Genomic DNA, 23,609 nt, shown 5'->3' on the forward strand with positions numbered 1-23,609 from the left:
TTAGCATGGTCCTGGTGTGCGCCCAGCACAGACCTGCTGGCAAGGGCCCTGCGCTCAGAATTAGGAGTGGAAATCCAGTTTGAATGGCCATCAGCTGCAGTGCCTTGTGGCTGTTGTCCAATATCAATTGCCAGAAAGCCTCAGCCCTGAGGATATGGTGGGCCCCTTTGAAGTAATTACTTATTTGGGCCGCCTTTGCTATGCTGCCTCCTTCTCTCAGACCTTCTGACCTGAGGAGGTAGGGCAGGCTCATAGGTCAGTGACAGCTTTTTTGGGAGCCCCCGTGTCTGAGCCCCTCTGGCAAACCAAAGGAAAGTGAGGCGGGAAGGCTGGAAACCCCCCTCCCACCTCACTTAATTACCTGTCCCTATTGTAGGTTCACGCACTACACATCCTCAGGGATATTCCAGGGCAATGGAATGGGGGAGGAGCGGAGATCTAGTGCTTCTTTCCTGTGCATTGTGTTTGGGGAATGTGTTGCCTGAGTGCTAAGGACAGGAGAATTGGCCTCACTCCCTCCAGACGTTAACCCATCTTTTCTTTTCTTGATGCTTTCTGCTTTGATGTGCATTTCTAGCATCCGTGTTTTTTATACTCGTTAATCTCCACTTGTTCTGCGTTATTTTGCTTCCTGATCGAGGGCACAGCAGTCATCTAGGCCACAGCATTTAAAGTTTACAGTCACAGGTGAAGCAACAGGAGGTGTGGCAGAATGATGTGACCGAGTGCCAGTTTCTCTTCTCCCACCCCCTCCAAGCTTGAGGTGAAACATTCCATCCAGGCGCAGATAGGAACTGAGAAGCCTATTGTAATGGCGGCTGGCAGATTGGAGTCTGAGAGTTATCTGATGTTAACCTTTAACTGCGCAATCATTGCTAATCCGGCTTTGAGGCTTGAAGTTGCAGTGTCCACTTTGGATAATTTTTAAGCCACCGAGAAACCTCTTGGTTCATTACAGGCCAGCAGGAAAAGTTGAGTGGCAGCATAAGCATTGCTGCAATAACTCCCACGTGGACTATTTGTAACAAAACACTGGAAAGGTTGGGCCTGGATCACGAGGCACTCTACCCCAAGGCACATTTTATAGATCTGCCCCTGCTCCCCGAAGTATTTGTGTGACAGGTACAGCTTTCCGGTGGCGCTGGTCTGAGAGCTGTGCCAGTAACAGAGATGTTTGAAAAGGAAAAAAAAAACTTCTGAATTTAAAAACACTGTCTCCAGAGAGTTAGAATGTTATTAAAAGATTGAGTGGACATATCTTTAAGGAGCAGTGGCAGGTCCTGGTCAAGCTGGGTAGGATGCGCACACTCCCAATGCTGCTGTGACAAATGTCAGCAGCTCTGCGGCAGTGCCCTTGAGAGCCACAATTTGTAAAATGGAGGACCTCGACCTGCAGTCTGTAATAAATATGTGTTCCTGTGCATGTTGACAGATTTAGCTCTGAGTTAACTGCGGTTTCACACTGCAGCCCCTCAGCATGAACTCAGGAGCTAAATTTCCCAGCCTGTTTCTTTCGAACTAATGATTTTCCTTTTCTTTTTCCTCTCTGCAGAAATCCTGGAGAACCCCTTTTACAGTAAGTATCTTTTTGTTACTAAGCTTGGATTGTGCTTTGAATAGGATTGATGTTGGTGAGGAGCATGCTCTAGAGAGGCGACCTGTTATGTCACTCTGTGTGCCAAAGCACAGACGTCCTGATGCAACAAAGTGCTATAGCGAGACTATTAATTATTAAATGGGCACAGTCTCCATCAAGTGGCATAATGCACCAGCGACACAATGATTTGTGTCACAAGACCGCCGACTTCCATCTCCGTAACATCGTCCATCTCCACCCCTGCCTCAAATCATCAGCTGCTGAAACCCTCATCCATGACTTTGTTACCTCTAGATTTGACTATTCCAATGCTCCCCTGGCTGGCCTCCACCCCCCATTAACTTGAGCTCATCCAAAACTCTGCTGCCCGTATCCTAACTCGTACCAAGTTCTGTTCACCCATCATCCCTGTGCTTGCTGACCTACATTTGCTCCCAGTCGGGGAACACCGCGATTTTAAAATTCTCATCCTTGTTTTCAAATCCCTCCATAGCCTCGCCCCTCCCTATCCCTTTAACCTTCTCCAGCCCTACAACCCTTCGAAATCTCTGAGCTCCTCCAGTTCTTGCCTCTTGCGCATCCCCGATTTTAATCACTCCACCATTGGCGGCCATGGCTTCAGCGGCCATAAGCTCTGGAATTCCCTTCCTAAACCTCTCCACCTCTCTATCTCTCTCTCTCCTCCTTTAAGATGCTCCTTAAAATCTACCCCTTTGACCAAGCTTTTGGTCACCTGTCCTAATACCTCCTTATGTGGCTCGGTGTCAAATTTTGTTTGATGACGCTCCCGTGACACGCCTTGGGATGTTTTACTACATTAAAGGCGCTATATAAATGCAAGTCGTTGTTGTCATTGATATATATCATTTTATGTTGTATAATATATAAAAAAAGGGTTACCAATCACTTGTTCATGAAGGCAGTGCCCCTTTAATAAATGAATACAAGTAATATTTATACCAAGTTCAAGAGAATGACAAAGAATGGTGATGTGAGAGAATGAGATGAAGTTCTTAGCTGGAATTATTATTTCTTCAGGCTCCCTCACCACCCCCTACCCAAGAGGGCTGCTGTGTGACTTGGTGCCAGGCCACTTGTCATTGGCTCTTGGTAACTGGTTGGGTTAACTCCACACCCAATGATTCCTCCCATTAACAAGTGCCTTGCTCTCTGGGAAATGAGGGAAGAAGGGCCAGTTGTCCAGGGAGAAGTTCCCTTCCTTTATTAGAAAAGAGGTGAAGGCCTAGAGAGGGTGCAGAAGAGATTTACTAGAATGATTCCAGGGATGAGGGACTTTAGTTATGTGGATAAACTGAAGAAGCTGGGGTTGTTCTCCTTGGAACAGAGACGGTTGCGAGGAGATTTGATAGAGGTATTCAAAATCATGAAGGGTCTAGACAGAGTAGATAGAGAGAAACTGTTCCCATTGGTGGAATGGTCAAGAACCAGAGGACATAGATTTAAGGTGATTGGCAAAAGAACCAAAGGTGACATGAGGAAAAACTTTTTTACACAGCGAATGGTTAGGATCTGGAATGCACAGCCCGAGGGGGTGGTGGAGACAGATTCAATCATGGCCTTCAAAAGGAAACTGAATAAGTACTTGAAAGTAAAAAATTTGCAGGGCTACAGGGAAAGGGTGGGTGAGTGGGACTAGCTGGATTGCTCTTGCACAGAGCCGGCGCGGACTCGATGGGCCAAATGGCCTCCTCCCGTGCTGTAACCTTTCTATGACTCAGTCAGATGCACTGCCTGCTAGTTTTGCAAAAGAAAGATTATTGACGATATCCATTGAAATGCCAATGAGCCAGCTGTCAGTGAGTGTAGAGGGTGGCATGAATCGCAGAGAGTGAGGGAAAAAACAAAAAGTCAGCAGAAATCATAGAATGTAATAAAATACAGCAATACAGAGTGTTTAATGAGTGTTCATGCAGGAGGACACTTGTGAAAAGGCAGAGGATGAGCACAGTCAGGCAGCTCATGTACAGAACAGGATCTAACCTGTGCTGTACCTGACCTGGAAATGCTTGATGGGAAAGTGTAGAGGGAGCTTAACTCTGTATCTAATCCATGCTGCACCTGACCTGCACAGTAATTTCCTGATACTTGAAGGATGAGTCTGTTCAAATCACCATTTGATGTTAAGAATCACCTAATTACTGTGAAGACCTATACCTCAAAAGCTCCGCACTGTACTGTCCGACATAATAACGTGCTTCCTGGGGACAGGCACTCCGGATATAAATGAACCAGCTCCTGTCAGAACTATTTATCAAAACTTCTAATTATTATCAGTAATTCTGCAGATCTGTGTGTGAATTACATCCTTAGATCCAGTCCAGCCCCTCAGTTCAATTGGTGATGAGAAATCACTAGGGTTCAGGCCAGCAGCTGAGCCTCTGTTATCAGTGCTCTGTGTTTGTTACTGAAGAAGCATTACTGCGGCCCTTTAAAGGGAGAGTGAGGGAACCATTAGAGACTGGGCAAGTGTGCACTTGCTTGATTATTTGGCACTCCGAGTAACCATGTGATCTCTTTTACTAGATCCGTCGTTTGAAGTGACAACAGGTCCTCCAGTCAGTGTAACCCACAAGCCCGAGGGAGACACTTTTGGCGTGAGTACCTCTTTAAGTGAAATTATTACGCTGTCATTTAGCTGGGAAATGTCAAGCTCATTGATCAGACCAGGCAGCAAGGAATGAGCAGAATCTGTTCAGCTACATCCTTCCTTTCTGACGTTCAAGGACAAAGCGTTGGAAGTCACTCCTTTTATCTTGTCAGTCATTCTTTAATTTTGAAATATCAGGTTGGATCTCCCAATTGGTGAAACAGTCCTGATATGGAATCACGTTAACTCCCCCCAGGAGCTCCCCAATCGATCCGTTTAAGAGGTTGAAAAGAGCACTTTGTCAATAAGCCTGAGGATCACAGCCTGTAGAACACACAGTGACACAAGCATCATGCAGGCAGGTTCAGAGTCAGCTGATGGAATTACTGCTTCCCACAATTCTCTTTACACCTTGTTTTCAGATGATTTGTTTTGTTTTGACGTTTTTCCAAAGTTTCAGTTAAAGTACCAGCCAATTTTCAGCAACTTCCATTCATTTTTATATTATATAGAAGGAGGATGATGGCATTAGATAAATCCAAGTGGAGCGTTGTCAGTCCAGGGTTGGGTTTCGTCGAGAGCAAGAGATGCTGAGATCAGGACTCCAGAAACCGAATGATTTCAAGAGCTGATGCTAATTCTTAAGTTACCTGAATTGTCCAATTGGGATCACCTGCTTCTTATGCACAAAGTGCGCTTTCCCGATTGGTTATGCCAGATCTCTTCCCATTTTGCCTCTGGAAGCACCTGTATATTTGTGGGTTGGTGCATGTAAATTAGTGCAAAAACAATGTCATTACGCCACGCACCTAATGTTCTGCTGACTTTACACTGTTTCCTGTACCCACCCAGGTAAACTGGGTGTTTGGGGATGCTAGGTGTTGTGCTGCATATGGAGATCAGTTTAAGGAGATCAGTACTGAGATTGTAACATTGTCAGGCTATTGTTGAAGCATTTTTTTGTCTCTTTCTCCCCCCTCACCAACCCTGAGGATTGCCAATATCTCTCCTTCACCACTCAGATCCCCCTCCCTCCTTATATGTCCAGTATCTCTCTTCTCAGATATCCATTGTCTCTCCCACTGCCCTCTCATATCGTTAGTATCGCTCCCCCTTTCCGTACATATCTTCTGTATCTTTCTTCCACGCTGCGAATTCCAATATTTCATCTCTGCTCGGATCACCTCTTCACCTTTTCATGTCTTTTGCCTTCATTGTACTTAATTTTTCCGTGCTTTTTCTATATTCATGGCCATATAATTTTTTCATTCCTCTTGGTAATTACAGTATGAAGAGGAGGTATTTATACCGTTGCTGTAGTAACGTCACCAAAATAATGACACAATCTGATGATCTGAGGTGATTTTTTTTTCAGTAAATCCAGTTTTAATGAGTGCTGAACAGTGAGATCCCTTCACTGAACAGATTGCCATCCCTTGATAGTATCATTTTGTGCCCTGAGGTTCTGCTTGCTATTGAGTTTTCATCTGTTTGCCAGAAGGAGCCAATACAGATGGAAAGACTCGCTGTTATATTATCAAACTGCTGTAATTTCACAGAAATGACCTGCAGGGAAAAACAGGTTCTGAATCTGATGATCACTATATCTGTCCCTGGGGACAGTGGTATAGTTGACTGCCCACATTCAATTTCTCTGTAATTTTTCTCTCCTTGCCCTCTTGCTCTCCCACTGCCACACACCTTTGACTGATGGTGAGGTGCGGGCATGACCTGATGGCAGAGCTCTGCCATGTAATCGGGACTGAGGTGATGTTCTACCTGTTCTATATTATCTGTGACCTTTGTCTTAGGGCTGTCCTTTGCTGTCAATCTGCCTGTAAGGTTCATCTGCGATGATCACTAATTTAATAAATGTTTTATATCTGTGCTTTTCCACAATACGCCTCAGTTGCTCTCCACACCCCCTCCCCCAAGTTCTTCATTGCTAATCCTCATTTACTATGGCTCTCATCTGCTCTTTATTTAAATCTCTACATTAAACAGCTGTTGCCCTAATACTCGTGTCATTACCTCAAAATTAAAACTTCAGTTGAATGTTGCATATCATGCTTACCTTGACTAACAGATAGCATTAACAGAGTGCGGGTTGAAACTCTGTGTATGTTCGGCGGGGATGTTAAATCGTCCAGTATCGCTGCATCTATTGAGCATGCCGTGGTCGGTAATACTAGGTACAATAGTGTAGAGGTCATGAGTTCAAATCCTACTATGGCACCTTGTGAAAATATTGAATTTAATGAATCTGGTGATTTGTGAATTGGCACCAGAAAAAAATTAGCGTGAAATTTGCCGAATTGTAGTAAAAGCCCAACTGGTTCACTCATGTCTTTCAGAGAAGAAACCTGCTACCTTTACCCAGTCTGGCCTGTGTATGACTCGAGTCCCACATTACGGGGTGAACGTGGCCTAGCAAAAAAGATACTCAGTTGCAAAAAATAATTACTGTGAGGGGTTCAAGGGGAAGGCCCATCACTGCTTTCTCAAGGCAACGAGGGATGGGCAATAAACACAGCCTTGCCAGAAACGCCCACATCTGAGAATTAAAAAAAGTGATGCACTCAATCGCTGATAGCCTTGAGGGAGGGTGGTTTAGGTTATACAACCTTCCACAAGCACTACATCTCTTCAAGCCCTACTGGTCCATAGTTAGTAGCTAGTTGGGGTAGCGATGTATCTGAGCATACAATCCCTGGTGGAATGAGATTGGCTGTCACCTCCAACAAAGAGTCAAATCAATGCACAAATGAAGGATACAATAACAAGTGCTCTTAACAAGACTTGAAAAGACCATTCTGGCCAGTCCTCTAGTGTAAATAATAGAATACACAGCTCACTATCTATATCCCTATTCACTAAATACCTGTTCACATCCCTCTTAAATTGTCTGATGTTATCAGCCTCAATTGTCCCCCTGAGCAGTCTATTCCAAACACTCATCATCCTATATGTAAAATATCTGATCTGTTCATTTACCTTCCCTCTTCTGAACTTCATCCCATGCCTCCACGTTGCTGTTGTTTGTGGAGTCATGTTGAACAGCTTTGCAGGGTTTAACTTGTCAATATCCTTAAGGATCTTGAATACCTCAATAAAATCTCCTCTCAGTCCTCTCTACTCTAGTGTAAACAAGCTGTATGCCAGGTGTCAGACGGTTAGACCCTTTGCTGAAGCTTTCCCACTGCCATGATGTCCTTCCTGTAAAATATGTCCAGAACTACACACACTAATCCAGGTTAGAACAGACCAATGTCTTGTACAGGCATAGTATAATATCTTGTGTTTTGTGTTCTATTCCATAAGTTATCCAGCCCAAAGTCCTATTTTCTGTAACTACTGCTGCTGCACAATATGTGGATGATTTTAATGATCTGTCCACCTAACTCCCAGATCCTTTTCCTGTACTGTGCCTTGTCGACTGACACCATTTAGTTTATAGTCTTAATGTTTATTCTTCTGCCTCTGGACAGACAATCCCCCCGACAGACCAACACTTTGAGAACCATTTGATGCATATTGCATCTGCACTGATGCCACACTCTATCACCGCCGGTGGTTTAAGGTGAGGGGTTATCACAGGCCCTGCACACACCGGGAATGCTCCTGTAGGTGGAGGCCCATGAGGGAGCTGCACAGATAGATTTATTATTGGGGGGAGGGGGAGCTCTCCATTTCACCGAGTCCCATTCACCAAAGAGCCTCCGAGGGCTCCGTACACAGGTGGGGGCATAGAGTTCGAGAGTGGGTCTGGTGGGAGCAATACTGGGGTAGGGAGGGGGCTTAGTGTTCAGTACTGGGGGCCGAGAGGCTTGGGGTGGTGTAATGAGGAGATACATAGGCTGTACCCACAGTGTGAGGCATTGAGGAGGGGGGAGGGCTGCTGGTACTGGGTGAGCTCAATAGTGTGGGATGGGTGGAGGTGTTGGGGGCAGAGAGTGAGGTGTGCGGGGGGAGTTTGGGGTTCAGTGCGGGGGGAGTTTGGGGTTCAGTGCGGGGGGGAGTTTGGGGTTCAGTGCGGGGGGGAGTTTGGGGTTCAGTGCGGGGGGAGTTTGGGGTTCAGTGCGGGGGGAGTTTGGGGTTCAGTGCGGGGGGGAGTTTGGGCAGTTTCCTAGAAGTAAAGGGAATTAGGGGTTATGGGGAGCGGGCAGGAAATTGGACATGAAGCTGAGTTCGGATCGGTCAATGCCCTGTGGGTGGCGGAGAGGGCCCAGGGGCTATGTGGCCGGGTCCTGCTCCGACTTCTTGTGTTCTTTAGATTTGTGGTTGGGATCAGATCAGCCATGATCTTATTGAATGGCGGAGCAGGCTCGAGGGGCCGATTGGCCTACTCCTGCTCCAATTTCTTATGTTCTTATGTTCTTATCAGTTTACACTTCTCAACATTTCTCAGCCCAACATCTTTTGACCCCTCTAGACCTGTCCAGCCTGCTTTCAATTGTCTCCAACCCTCTACCCCCTAACTTTGTGTCATCAGAAAATGTTGAGTTTTTTTCTCTGTCTCCACTTCCAAATCATTGATATACAACATGAATAGGAAGACCCCAGTATTGATCTGTATTCAGTCACCACCACTCCAACTGTGCAGCACTATGCCTGACCACCCCCTGTTTCCTTTTAATGCAGCCAGTAGCCAACCCACTTCAATAACTGCTCACCTATTCCATGCTTTTCTACTTTATAGACAGACTTCCTATGTGGTTCTGTAACAAAAGCCTTGCTAAAATCGAGATAAACAATGTCCGTGGAGTTTCCTTTATCTACAAAATCAGATACCTCCTCTAAGAATTCTAACGGGTTTGATTCCTGCTCCCATAAAGCCCTGCTGATTGCCCTGGTGACGTTGTACTTTAGGTGTTTCATGATGCCCTTCTTCAGGGGTCAGTCTCTAACATTTTACCCATGACCGATGTCAGGTTCACTGATGGTACTTTTTTAAAAGTGGAAGTTAAGATTCCTTCCCTCCAGTCCTTTGATGTAATTCCCGATTCTAACGATTCAAAAGATATCTGCCAAAGAGTGACCAACCTCAATCTTCTTAAATACCCTTGAATGCAGCCCATAGGAACAGGAGTAGGCAATTCAGCCCCTTGAGCCTGTTCCGCCATTCAATTAGATCATGGCTGATCTGTACCATCCGGCCCCAGAACTTTATTCTCTTTCAGCGTCTTCAACATTTCTATCATTACTTTATCAATAATTACTTTGCTTTTAAAATTTCCTCCTCATTTCCCAGAAAATCAACTCTCACATCTGGGAGAGATTCGACATTTTTCCGTGAACACTGAATGATAACACAGAAATTGTTCAGGAAATCCGTCATTTCCCAATTACCCCTTCACCCCCTCTCAGTGGTACCTTTCGAAGTACCTGTAGCTGCACTCATTGGCAAAATTAAAACCAGTTTGTGCCCTTCTAAAGGTGCCTGTTTGGTTCATTCCCTATTTAACATTAACATTTTTAGGTTTTGAAGGATTTCAGATTTGGTCCCTCCAGAACCAGATTTGAATCTAAAAGAACCAAATTCTCATCCTTATTGGCAAGCAATGATGGTTGTTAAATCAAGGGTCCTCTGTGATTCCGAGAGTTTTCTTGTCTTCAGTTTTGTGTCAAAAACCTTTATGATCTGCAGAAGAATTTAACAGGACCAGTTTGGGGGAGACACTATTGGAGCTCTCATTGTGTAAGTGCATTTCTGCTGTGAGATTAACACCTCCACCTGCCAAAGCAAAGTATTTATTCACTCCTTACAGCAGGAGTACCATCACACAATGGGAAACCTGCAAAAGCTATGTTCCAACTGGCATGAATTTTGGCTGAAATAATGGTCCAGAACCTTTTGAGGTAATCGTGCTCGACAGTGCTGACAACAAGAGAAGCTTTTGGCTTGCTGGGATTTCTATCACAGCTTCACTTGCAGATAGGGGAACATTTTAATTATCACAAAACTACTGCTGTCAAAGAGGAATGCTGAAATACCAAGACCAACAAGTTGGCTTAAGCTATCAGTTCCACTGCCTTTGAGTGTACTATTGAACATGTGCACAACAGAATGTGTATCTGTGTGTAAAATTGAATGTGTATCTGTGTGTACTGTTGAACATGTGTACTATTGAACGCACATCTGTGTGTACATATATATGTGTACTATTGAATGTACATCTGTGTGTACTATTGAATGTACATCTGTGTGTACTGTTGAATGTGTATCTGTGTGTACTGTTGAATGCGTATACTATTAAGCATGTATCTGTGTGTACTAGTGAAAATATCAATAGAATCATAGAAGTTACAACATGGAAACAGGCCCTTCGGCCCAACATGTCCATGTCGCCCAGTTTATACCACTAAGCTGTATACCTGTATGTACTATTGGACATATACCTGTTCACACTATTGAATGTGTGCACTATTGAATGTGTATCTGTGTGTACTATTGAATGTGTATCTGTGTGTACTATCGAATGTGTATCTGTGTGTACTATTGAATGTGTATCTGTGTGTACTATCGAATGTGTATCTGTGTGTACATTAGCACGGTGAGCAAGTTTGCAGTCCGTCATTGCTGTGTTTTATGCCTTGTTCTCAGTCAGAAGTGGAATTTAATTTTTATATGCTATCTTTAATATATATCAATAAAATAGGAGGATAATTGATAATTGAGACTGAGAAAGATGAGAGAGAGAATAAAACACTTTAAGAATTTATCTCCTTAATAACCCACAGGTGTTGCCAGTGTGAGTTGTATCAAACAGGTTTTGACTAGCTGTGCAGTTCGAAATTGTTTGGCAGTAATATTTTAACTGTAATATTAATGGATTGTTCAGCGTCATGTGGCTGAACCGAAATCCTTAAAAAAAAATCTGTCTGATTCAGGAAACATAAAAATCCTTGGAGCAGCCGGCAGTCTAAAGATTAACATTTTCATGGGCACAAGCAGCGTGCTAGAAAGAAAGTGTATATGATCACCGTGACCAACTGTTACTGGAGACTGTCTTCAGAACATTTAGTGAGGCAGTGCTGGTACTCAGCAGAGAAGGAAATTGTCATGGCTCCTGTACTGTATAAAGAGTAGAAAACAGGTACAGTCAATAACTTGGAGCATTGATTTAAAGTAATTGGTAGAAGGATTAGAGGGGAGTTGAGGAGAAGTCTTTTCACCCAGAGGGTGGTGGGGGTCTGAAACTCACTGCCTGAAAGGGTGGTAGAGGCAGTAACCCTCATTGCGTTTAAAAAGTACTTGGATATGCACTTGAAGTGCCGTAACCTACAAGGCTATGGATCAAGAGCTGGAAAGTGGAATTAGGCTGGATGGCTCTTTTTTGGCCGGCACAGACACAATGGGCCGAACGGCCTCCTTCTGTGCCATAAATTTCTATGATTTTTTTTATTCATTCATGGGATGTGGGCATCGCTGGCGAGGCCGGCATTTATTGTCCATCCCTAATTGCCCTTGAGAAGGTGGTGGTGAGCCACTTTCTTGAAGTGTCTTGCTAGGCCATTTCAGAGTATATTCTATGATCCTATGAAAATATACTCAACAATCTGTACTCCCACATAGGGAATATACACAGTCTGTACCACTATGTGGGAAGTATACATAGTTGTGTTGAATATACAAGGTCTGTACCCCCAAAGAGGTATACACGATATGTATATCAATGTGGGGATATAAACAATCTGCATGCTCACACATATATTTATATATATATATATATATGCTCATATGAGAGCATACACGGTGTATGCTCATTTGTGAAGGGTAAACATGGCCTATATGTTGCATAAGGGGTATGCATGGCTTTTGGGTCTTTTCTAACATTCTCATTCTAGATTATTTCAGCTCTCATATCTCAAACCTCTCTCATCGGTGAGTCCCAACTTTCCACATCTTCATGAGTGTTTATCCTTGCTATGAGATCTAGACAAACGATCAAAACTGTGCCCAGTAGTTGAACCACAAGCTTTGTCTAGTACATGCATTTAGCTACTAGACTTATGCTATGACTCCAATCTTCTATTGCAATAAAACATCATGTATAACCTAGTTTTAAGTTTAAAATGTCAACAAGCTTATATCACAAAAGTTGAACAAGAAAATAAGTAAGTCATATAATATAGTTATATTTTACATAGAATTACATAGACTTTACAGCACAGAAACAGGCCATTTGGCCCAACTGGTCCATGCCAGTGTTGATGTTCCACACGAGCCTCCTCCCAACCTACTTCACCTAACTCTTCCAGCTGATCTTTTATTCCTTTCTCCCTCTTGTACTTATCCAGCTTCCCCATAAATTCATCTACGCTATTCATCTCAATTATTCATGTGGTAGCAAGTTCCACATTCTAACCACTTTCTGGGTAAAGAAGTTTCTCCTGAATTCCTTATTGGATTTATTAGTGACTATCTTATATTTATGGCCCCTAGTTTTGGACTCCCCGACAAGCGGAAACATCTTTTCTTTGTTTACCCTATCAAACCCTTTCATAATTTTAAAGACCTCTATAAGGTCATCCCTTAACTTTTCTCTTTTCTCTTCACTCAAAGGGTGGTGAGTGTCTGGAACGAGCTGCCAGAGGCAGTAGTAGAGGCGGGTACAATTTTGTCTTTTAAAAAGCATTTGGACAGTTACATGGGTAAGATGGGTATAGAGGGATATGGGCCAAGTGCAGGCAATTGGGACTAGCTTAGTGGTATAAACTGGGCGACATGGACATGTTGGGCCGAAGGGCCTGTTTCCATGTTGTAAACTTCTATGATTCTATGATTCTAAAAGAGCCCCAGCCTGTTCAGTCTTTCCTGATAGTTATAAACTGATATTTTCAGTGGATATTCTTCCACCTAACTGCTCAGGTCGATTAAAATAATAAAGATCATACCTCTTAAACTAACCCTTTGTAAATAACTTTTAAATGATGCACATGCCAGGTCATTACCGTGGCCTGGACCTCCCCCAGGCAAAGAACACCCCTTAGATTGGGCATGCACCCAAATCAGAGGGAGAAAACTGGACCGCGTATATTCCCCATGTTAGATTACAGACCATGTATATTCCCCATGTTGGAGTTCAGACCATGTATATTCCCCATGTTGGGCTACAGACCATGTATATTCCCCATGTTGGGCTACAGACCATGTATATTCCCCATGTTGGGCTACAGACCATGTATATTCCCCATGTTGGGCTACAGACCATGTATATTCCCCATGTTGGGCTACAGACCATGTATATTCCCCATGTTGGAGTTCAGACCATGTATATTCCCCATGTTAGATTACAGACCATGTATATTCCCCATGTTGGAGTTCAGACCATGTATATTCCCCATGTTAGATTACAGACCATGTATATTCCCCATGTTGGGCTACAGACCATGTATATTCCCCATGTTGGGCTACAGACCATGTATATTCCCCATGTTGGAGTACAGATGATGTATATTCCCCATATTGGGGTACAGACCATGTATATTCCCCATGTTGGGTTACTGATCGTGTATATTTGTCATGTTGGGGTACAGACTGTGTATATTCCCCATGCTGGGCTACAGAGCGTGTATATTTGCCATGTAGGAGGGGTCCAAACTGAGTCTCAATGTGCATAGACTTATTATGTGAATGAGGTTGCTAGTTGGTTAATTAAAAATGTCCCTTTAATCGGACTTTGCTTCATGAATATTTGATGGGTTGATACTTCAAAGGAAAAGAAGAGAAACCAGGTTGCTGCTCATTAAAGCCACATTAAAGAGTTGCCTGGTAGTGGTTAGGACTGGGTACTTTGGATTCCAGAGACACCATTTCTGATGCTCTGCTTTGCCTCCCACAGGTCTCCATCGCTGTTGGACTCGCAGCATTTGCCTGCGTCCTCCTGCTCATTTTGTTCATAATGATTAACAAATATGGACGGCGTTCCAAATTTGGAATGAAGGGTGAGTAATAATACTGAAGTCCCTTCCCTGTCCACTCCAGGGATTTTGCAATACTACTGTGCTGGTTTATTGGCGGGGGTGGGGGGTGGTGCAGGGTGGGGAATATGTTGAGGGTATCATTGCCCATCGGAGGTTGAATGAACTGTTGGGATTTAATGGACAATTTCTTTGACTGGAAACAGCAATCTTTTGGCTAAAATGTGATCAACGGATAAAGTTCTGATCAATGAATAGCTAGAATTGGTGATAAAATGGAGACTTTCTGTTCAGGTTTTGCTTGAATCAGGGTGTCTGTGAATTAAGAACAAAGCTTGACAGTATGGAGATCTCAATCTCATAGCACACAATCATTCATTAATGAATGGGAAGTGGTTTGGTCTATTGGAATTCTGCACATTGGGAGTGAATAGGAAGCAGTAGTAGTCTAATGGGATTCTTTGTTTGGATCAGAGTTTGGTTTGGATCAGACAGTCATGTGTCTGGAATGGACCAATTTTGTTTTTTGGTGCTGTTACGGCGCATCCATCGTCCCCTCAAGGCCATGGATGGTGAGGAGATGAGAGATTAAAGGAACAGTCTAGAAATTGTTACTGGTGCAACGGTGCTGTTGAATATTGTGATGGGAGGTGAGCCAATGGCAATTGTTTCAAATAGGGTTTGTTCAGTAATCTTCCATTCCCAGCACAGAGCTTCATTATACAAGAACACAATTTTCTAGCTTTATCCTGAACTTCCATGTAGCAAGGTTCCATGCTGGAAGTACAGGTTTGCTGAATTTGCCCTTATATTTGAACTGTTTAAACCAAGCAATGTACCTGTTGAAACATCTGGATGAACACAGCACTACTGATTCCTGGTAAAGTTTCCATCTGTAATATCGTAGTGAACTTCTAATGTTGCTGATTGATCAGTGCTGGCAACCTGACATCATACACCAATGAAATCCCAACATTAGCCCATGCTAAGCATATGACATTACCGACCAATCAGATTGTTGGAAAAATATTTCGAGCCGCTTTCAGCCGCCATCGTATTTCCCTGTTTCCCCTGCATTAGTCTTTTACTTTGGGAATTTTAGAAACCCTACTCAGCCTCTGTTTACTCTCAGGCTCGGCCTTAGCTTCAACTTGTTGCAAGTGCTACAGCTTTGGCAAGTGAATTTCAATATAGATAAGTGTGAGGTGGTACATTTTGGTAGGAATAATAAGTAAGCCGCATACTCCTTGGAAAATAAGAGTCTAAACGGGCTAGAGGAGCTGAGGGATTTAGTGGTACAGATACATAAATCACTAAAAGTAGCGATGCAGGTTAGTAAGACCATTAAAAAAAATGCAAACCAAGCACTAGAGTTCATTTCTAGAGGGATAAAATTGAAAAGCAGAGAAGGTATGCTAAACTTGCACAAAACGTTGGTTAGACCACACTTGGAGTACTACAAACAGTTCTAGTCTCCACACAATAAAAAGGATATAGAGGCATTGAAGAAGGTGCAAAAAAGATTTACTAGGATGATACCAGAAATGAGAGGTTATACCTATCAGGAAAGATTAGGCTGGGGCTCTTTTCTCTAGAAAAGAGAAGACTGAGGGGTGACCTGATAAAAGTCTTTTAAGATTATGAAAGGATTTGATAGGGTAATGTAGAGAAGATGTTTCCAATTGTGGGGAAGACCAGAACCAGGGGCCATAAATATAAGATAGTCACTAACAAATCCAATAGGGAATTCAGGAGAAACATCTTCACCCAAAGAGTGGTAAGAATATGGAACTCGCTACCACATGGAATAGTTGAGGCTACTAGCATAGATGCATTTAAGGGGAGGCTAGATAAACACATGAGGGAGAAGGGAATAGAAGGATATGTTGATAGGGTTAGATGAAGAAGGGTGGGAGGAGGCTCACGTGGAGCATAAACACCGGCATGGACCTGTTGGGCCGAATGGCCTGTTTCTGTGCTGTACATTCTTTATAATTCTTTGTAAATCTTTGCTCCCCTCCCTCCTTTCTTCCCAATGCTCCAGCACTGGTTCTACTGCTTCCGTCCCCTTGCACTAGTTTTAAGAATGACCCACCCCCTGCTGCTCCAGTCTCGGTTTCTGCCACTCTCCCTGTCTCCATTCCCTGCTCAGACCATTCTTCCCTGCCACTCCCCACCTCTCTGTTCCACTCACTGGCTCTTCTTTCTTTCACCATGCTGCCACACACCTGGTCACTCTGACAGTGAGAGCTCCCTGGCTGATCCTGCTGCAAATTCACTGCCTTGAGCACCACTACAGGAGATCAACTGGCTATTCAACAAGATTGTGATCATCTCATTATCTAAAACCACGTTAGATATGATTGTTGAAAGAAAAATTGTAAAGGGCCTCATGATCAGTGCACCTTTAATGAGGCCAATTTTAGTATAAACTGAAAGACACAATAACCAGATTCCATCTCTGTACTTAACTCAGTCAAAATCTGAAAGTTTTCCAACAAAGGCCATCACATAGCACTACAATTTACTATCTATTTTTATGTACATCATTATGTGTACTTTGTGTAAGATTGGAGTTGATGACAGCTTCTACCTCAGACTCCATTTTCAGTGATGTGTTTTGACCACAGTGCATTGTTCATTGTATGTTGAGGGGTATAAAAGATATGAGGTGATTTTTTTTGAACTTTGGGACTAGTCAAATGGATTTCAATGGTCCCTTTTGGTCCTGCACATTGCTATGTTCCTACATTGTTAAGAACAAGCCTTAAAGTGTGCCTGTAAGCTCCATTCTTACTGATTGCAATGTACATTGGCTCCTGTTTCCCTAATGCCACAAATTTAAAACTCCTACCCTTGTGCTTCAGTCTTTCCATGGCCTCATATCTTCCCAATTTCTGTAACCTCCTCCAGCCATGCAACACCTCTCCACTTTTTTTTTTATTCGTTCACGGGATGTGGGCGTCGCTGGCGAGGCCAGCATTTATTGCCCATCCCTAATTGCCCTCGAGAAGGTGGTGGTGAGCCGCCTTCTTGAACCGCTGCAGTCCGTGTGGTGAAGGTTCTCCCACAGTGCTGTTAGGAAGGGAGTTCCAGGATTTTGACCCAGCGACAACTTCCACCCCCTCCCCCCGACAACCGCTCCGTTTCTCTGGCCCCAGCCTCTGGAACATCCCCCCTTCGCTTCACCGCACCATCGGTGACCACGCCTTCGTAGGCTTGGATCCCATGCTCTGGAATTGCTTTCCTATAGCCCTCCAGCTTTCCACCTCTCTCTCTTCCTTTAAGATGCTCCTTAAAACCTACCTCTTTGACCAAGCTTTTGGCCACCGCTCCTTATCTCCTCTTCTTTGGCTTGACTTTTGTTTTCCTTATGCCTCTGTGAAGCACCTTGGGAACTTTTTCCACATTATAGGTGCTTTATGAATGTAAGTTGTTGCTGTTCTTGCACAAATCAAGGACAGGTACGGGGCAAGGAAGGGGCAGAAAGCTCTGGGCTCAGAAACATCTGACTTCTGCTGGAGTATAAGGAAAACAGGAACACCCCTCACACGTAGCTGTACACAAACCCAAGATCGACAGAACTGAGGAGCTGGGTATTCACATCTGCATCGAGAGTTATTGTTGCTCATTCTCCTACTCACAGTAAGACAAATGGGAACAGTTAGCAGTCATTCTTGGAGGAATGACCAACTGTCCATGAAGACATGGCTTCATAAATGAACGCTACTTCAATCACAAGGATGAACTGATGTCTGCAATAGTACCTGCCTCCTTCATTTTGGAGTCACTGAACCAAGGTGACATACTGCTATAATGCTGGATTTAAATCCTCATGCAGCTCCTAATGTTGCATTTGACATTTAAGCTGTGCTCACACTTGACTGTGTATAATAAGGATGGCTCAAGTGGTTGATAAAATGGGCTGCGCTAATCGACTATGTTTGAATACTGGTATTTAGATTTAATTGCCACCATTGAATCAAAGTGCATCTCGTATTGTTGATCTTCTGCCTCCTGGATGATAATCTTCAAACTTAAATGTGACTTATCGTAGAGATGTGAGGGCGCTGTAACAGTGCAGTGTTTTAACATTTCAGCCTGCCCTCTGCGTGAAACTGGTTGGTAATATATCAGCTTCAGTTTAAAGAATGGAACCTGACAGACAGGAAGCAACAGCAATGAAGTATGCTATTTAACTTCGACTCAGAACATAGGTACAAGAAAATAAACCCCCAACAAGATCAAAGAAGAATTTTTTTCTCCACAGAACAGTGAATATGATAAATGTCTGGTTAGGAGCAGGACTGGAAGGATAGATGGAGATGGTCAAATAGTCCATAGAACTCAATGGCTACTGGGATCCTGGAAATGTTGCCTGTGGAAAGGCATCAATCAGCTGGGGCTAAATAATGGAGGTGGCCATCCAGGAAATATTATGCAACTTTGTTCAACTATCTTTGAGGTTTTGGAGATACATTGCTGGATTTTCTCTTGGGAGATTAAATGTATGGGTAGAGTCCAGGATAGGGTAGATTATGGACTGATTCCCTGCAGTATTGTGAGACTGGCTCCCTGCAGTAATGTGAGACAGGCTCCCTGCAGTAATGTGGGACTGGCTCCCTGCAGTAATGTGAGACTGGCTCCCTGCAGTAATGTGAGACAGGCTCCCTGCAGTAATGTGGGACTGGTTCCCTGCAGTAATGTGGGACTATTTCCCTGCAATAATGTGAGACAGGCTCCCTGCGGTAATGTGGGACTGACTCTCTACGGTAATGTGGGACTGACTCCCTATGGTAATGTGGGACTGACTCCCTGTGGTAATGTGGGACAGGCTCCCTGCAGTAATGTGGGACTGACCCTGCAGTAATGTGGGACTGGCTCCCTGCAGTAATGTGGGACTGGCTCCCTGCAGTAATGTGGGACTGGCTCCCTGCAGTAATGTGGGACAGGCTCCCTGCGGTAATGTGGGACTGACTGAACCTTAGAAATAAAATTAATTAATTGCTTAAAATATTCCTTGACCAGCCCACTTCCAGTATTGAAACTTGAAATCAGTGCAATAAGGAGAAGGGTCCAGCTTCCAACGGTGAGTCAGTGATGTGTACCCACTCTGTTGGCGGTGAGTCAGTGATGTGTACCCACCCTGTTGGCGGTGAATCAGTGATGTGTACCCACTCTGTTGGCAGTGAGTTAGTGATGTGTACCCACTCTGTTGGTGGTGAGTCAGTGATGTGTACCCACTCTGTTGGCAGTGAGTTAGTGATGTATACCCACTCTGTTGGTGGTGAGTCAGCGATGTGTACCCACTCTGTTGGTGGTGAGTCGGTGATGTGTACTCACTCTGTTGGCAGTGAGTTAGTGATGTATACCCACTCTGTTGGTGGTGAGTCAGCGATGTGTACCCACTCTGTTGGCGGTGAGTCAGTGAAGTGTACCCACTCTGTTGGCGGTGAGTCAGTGATGTCTATCCCCTACATTGGCGGTGAGTCAGTGATGTGTACCCACTCTGTTGACAGTGAGTTAGTGATGTGTACCCACTTTGTTTGCAGTGAATCAATGATGTGTACCCACTCTGTTGGTGGTGAGTCAGTGATGTGTACCCACTCTGTTGGCAGTGAGTCAGTGATGTGTACCCACTCTGTTGGCAGTGAGTTAGTGATGTGTACCCACTCTGTTGACAGTGAGTTAGTGATGTGTACCCACTTTGTTTGCAGTGAATCAATGATGTGTACCCACTCTGTTGGCAGTGAGTCAGTGATGTGTACCCACTCTGTTGGCAGTGAGTCAGTGATGTGTACCCACTCTGTTGGTGGTGAGTCAGTGATGTGTACCCACTCTGTTGGTGGTGAGTCAGTGATGTGTACCCACTCTGTTGGCAGTGAGTCAGTGATGTATACCCACTCTGTTGGTGGTGAGTCAGTGATGTATACCCACTCTGTTGGTGGTGAGTCAGTGATGTGTACCCACTCTGTTGGCAGTGAGTCAGTGATGTGTACCCACTCTGTTGGTGGTGAGTCAGTGATGTGTACCCACTCTATTGGCAGTGAGTCAGTGATGTGTACCCACTCTGTTGGTGGTGAGTCAGTGATGTGTACCCACTCTGTTGGTGGTGAGTCAGTGATGTGTACCCACTCTGTTGGCAGTGAGTCAGTGATGTATACCCACTCTGTTGGTGGTGAGTCAGTGATGTGTACCCACTCTGTTGGCTGTGAGTCAGCGATGTGTACCCACTCTGTTGGTGGTGAGTCAGCGATGTGTACCCACTCTGTTGGTGGTGAGTCAGTGATGTATACCCACTCTGTTGGTGGTGAGTGATGTGTACCCACTCTATTGGCAGTGAGTCAGTGATGTATACCCACTCTGTTGGCGGTGCCCATTGTATATCAGTGTCCCACATTTGCTAGACCACTTCCCCAATGCTGTATCAGTGATTTGAGTTACTCATTAGTTTCAGACCAACCTTTTGAATTCAGAATGAGCGACTTATTTACATCAAATGAGGATACCAATGTGAAACAGTGTCACCCTCAGTAAATAAATGGTCAGACTAATGGAAAGAACTTTCAAAAGAAAGTCTTTGAAATTCAGATGACCGTCATGTAGGTTTACTGTATTACACATTACAACTCTGGTTAATAATGCCTTTGAAATATTTTGCACCTTGTCTTACGGTGTAGGAACAATTTAGCACTGACACAAATACTTTTAAAAAATAATTTTAGCTGTGCTGTACACGTCTGTTTAGAGGAGACAGACAGTAATGATTTCTGGTGCCTGGTTACCTATTATTTAAGTGGCTGCCATCAGGTTGGACACTATTAAATAATATTTCTGCTCCCAAAGAAAAGGCACTGACCCTGGCTGGAGCTGGGGTTCTTTCTGACAGCCAGCAAAAGGACATGGTAAAAGAAATAGGCGTTAAGATTACCAGGGCTATGTTTAGCCATTGCTTTCAATAGTTGTAGGAGCAGAGGCCAAGCTGCCATCCTCCAAGCACATTAATGAGCAATGGTCATGCTATCATTCCCCGGACAGTGGCCATGTTCCGATTTCCCCTTGGCACTGTAGCGGGCAGTGGCTGTGTTGCGATTTCCCCCTGGCACTGTCGCGGGCAATGGCTGTGTTGCGATTTCCCCTTGGCACTGTCGCGGGCAATGGCTGCCATTTCAGAAGGCATAAATGAATGAAGGTTTTTAGTGCTGAAATTATACAGTCTGATGAATATAGAGCTTCATGGGGCACACATTATTAGTTGACATAGAACAGTGCCCGTTGTTCCTGTTGTAGTATCCATTCACTTGTGCTTTCTGTAAACCCTCCTGATACCTAATTTTGAGTTGTCTTTTCTCAAAAAACTGAATGGATATAGTTTGAAAGAACAATCTAAGAGAAAGTAGACAGATGGAGGTCGAATGGGACAATAAATGCAGACATTAAGGGGCTGATTAAGGTATTTGCACAGGGCCATCATAAGATTCAGGCTTCCCTCTCCAACTAGGAGATTTTTTTCTGATAGACCAGTCTCAGGGTACGACAGGAGATAAATGCATCATTGGTATTTGTCTCTGAGAACTCGGATTTGAAAGATCTCTGGTCCCTATCACTTCACTCCTGCACCAGCAAGCTCTTCCTTTAGTTTTAAAATAAATCATTTCTCCCCCAGTTTTCTCCCCTCTTCTCCTAAAGGCATCGACTCAGTTCCACAGGCTGCCTTTCAGTACCTCACCCAAGGGGCCATTCTTCCTGTGTGAGGCCAGACAGTGAGCACCAGGAGAACAGTCAACCGTGGGGGGCAGCACCGCTGAGCCCGATCCCAACCTTTCCAACAGGAGTTCACTGGATAACAATCAGGAGCTGATTTTTTTTTTTGTGCTTTGCAACCCAGAGGCACTGAGGCCAAATGCAGCAGCCCAACTATCAGCAAACTCACAGATCAGGCATGGAACCTTTCTGGTCAGTACGATTCAGTACCACGCTGGGCGGCGCACTGGGCCACAAGGGCACATCTGAATTTGGTATTTTAACCGTTCCCCCTTGTTATTGTTTAAATGAGCAGACCTGTTATCGAATGTCGAGGCAGTTTACGTGAGTTCATCCTGTCTGCAGCCTCCACTAAATTCAACGTGCAAATAAATCTGTCAGTATGTACTCACATTATACATAAAAAATGTGGTATATATAATAAAAGAAACATGTTCCGCGCAGCCAGTTTTAGCATGGCTGTCAGTGTTCCAACAGGATGCCACTTTAAAGCATTGTTCTGTGTGACAATCTTTGATAATTTAACAAGATGTGAAACAACGTAGGACATGATTATTACTACAAACCAACAGCAAAGTTCCGCAGCTTACAGCAGGAGGCAGGAAAATGAATGATGATTTGAGGATGAAAATTGCAGGTTTATTACAGCACACGTCTGACATTAGATCACGAACGTTCCAAGTGTATTTTTTTTGAGTAACGGGTATGAGAATGGTTTGTGTGCATTCTAAATCTTACCTGTTGCTGGGACAGACAACTCGGAGCTGTGTGTGGCACAAGGAACATCAGTCCACTGTGGCTTCAAAAGCTTAAACACATTTCGTGGCGAGACTGTTCTCTGTGTCTCTGCCACTTGACATCATTTCAATCGCATCAGAGGCCAGCAGGAGGACCCTCGAGGAGGCCACTATTCCCTCACCTAGCCCGAGGGCATTGCTGCACTTTTTGTATGTTCTTTTGCAAATTGGTTCCACAGCTGCTATTTTACGATGAAGAACAGAACAAATCCATTACCGACTCGTTGGCAATTCCCAGTCATTCCAATACCCCCTAGGTTCACCTGTGGGCTATTTCTGGTGACGTATTCTGAAGATTGCTGCTGGGTTGGGGAAGGGAGGCATTGGTACAAAAGCCAATTTAGGATCAGCTTTCATTTCACATGATCAGGTGTTTGTGTTGGTTGTACGAAGCTGGCCGTGTGACCCTAAGATAAATGGTGGAGCGATTCATTGAAACGGGTTAAACTTAACAGTGCCAGTGGGAGGCGCCGTGTGCTATTTTACAATAGCTGTTTGCTGTGGGAGAGCACTGTGTGTTATTTTCCAATAGGTACTGGCTGTGCGAGGGCCTCTGTGCTGTTTTCTGATAGATGTTTGTTGTGTGAGGGCACTGTGGGCTATTTTCTGATTGGCGTTTGCTGTGGCAAGTAAGAGGCAACATCAGGCATAAGCTCCAGAGACCCAGCCAGCAGCGGCTCCATTCCAGGAACAAGCTGCTGTGAGAAGAAGGGCCACTTCATTTCCATGAGCCTTTTGTAGTACAAGAGCAGCCAACCGCCTCTTGTGATGCTGACCTCAGATTGCACCTCTGAGAACCACTGGACTAGCAGACCCATCAAAATCAGTATGGAATTTCAGCACCGTAGTGTTTAAAGGGAGTGACTATAGTTTCATTCCAGGTGATGAAACACAATGTAGCTTTACATCACAACTTTTA

General features: G+C 44.2%; 1 protein-coding gene across 1 annotated transcript in view; it reads left to right on the forward strand.

Moving 5' to 3' along the window:
- LOC137301583 (NT-3 growth factor receptor-like) overlaps positions 1-23,609 on the forward strand; it is a 372,567-nt gene that overhangs the window by 132,929 nt on the left and 216,029 nt on the right. The window contains exons 9-11 of the mRNA XM_067971136.1: positions 1,553-1,576; positions 4,142-4,212; positions 14,051-14,153. Coding sequence (XP_067827237.1) covers positions 1,553-1,576; positions 4,142-4,212; positions 14,051-14,153 — 198 coding nt within the window. The remainder of the gene's footprint in view (positions 1-1,552; positions 1,577-4,141; positions 4,213-14,050; positions 14,154-23,609) is intronic.

The sequence above is a fragment of the Heptranchias perlo genome, chromosome 34 (assembly GCF_035084215.1).
Source record: "Heptranchias perlo isolate sHepPer1 chromosome 34, sHepPer1.hap1, whole genome shotgun sequence".
In the NCBI taxonomy this organism is placed as follows: domain Eukaryota; kingdom Metazoa; phylum Chordata; class Chondrichthyes; order Hexanchiformes; family Hexanchidae; genus Heptranchias; species Heptranchias perlo.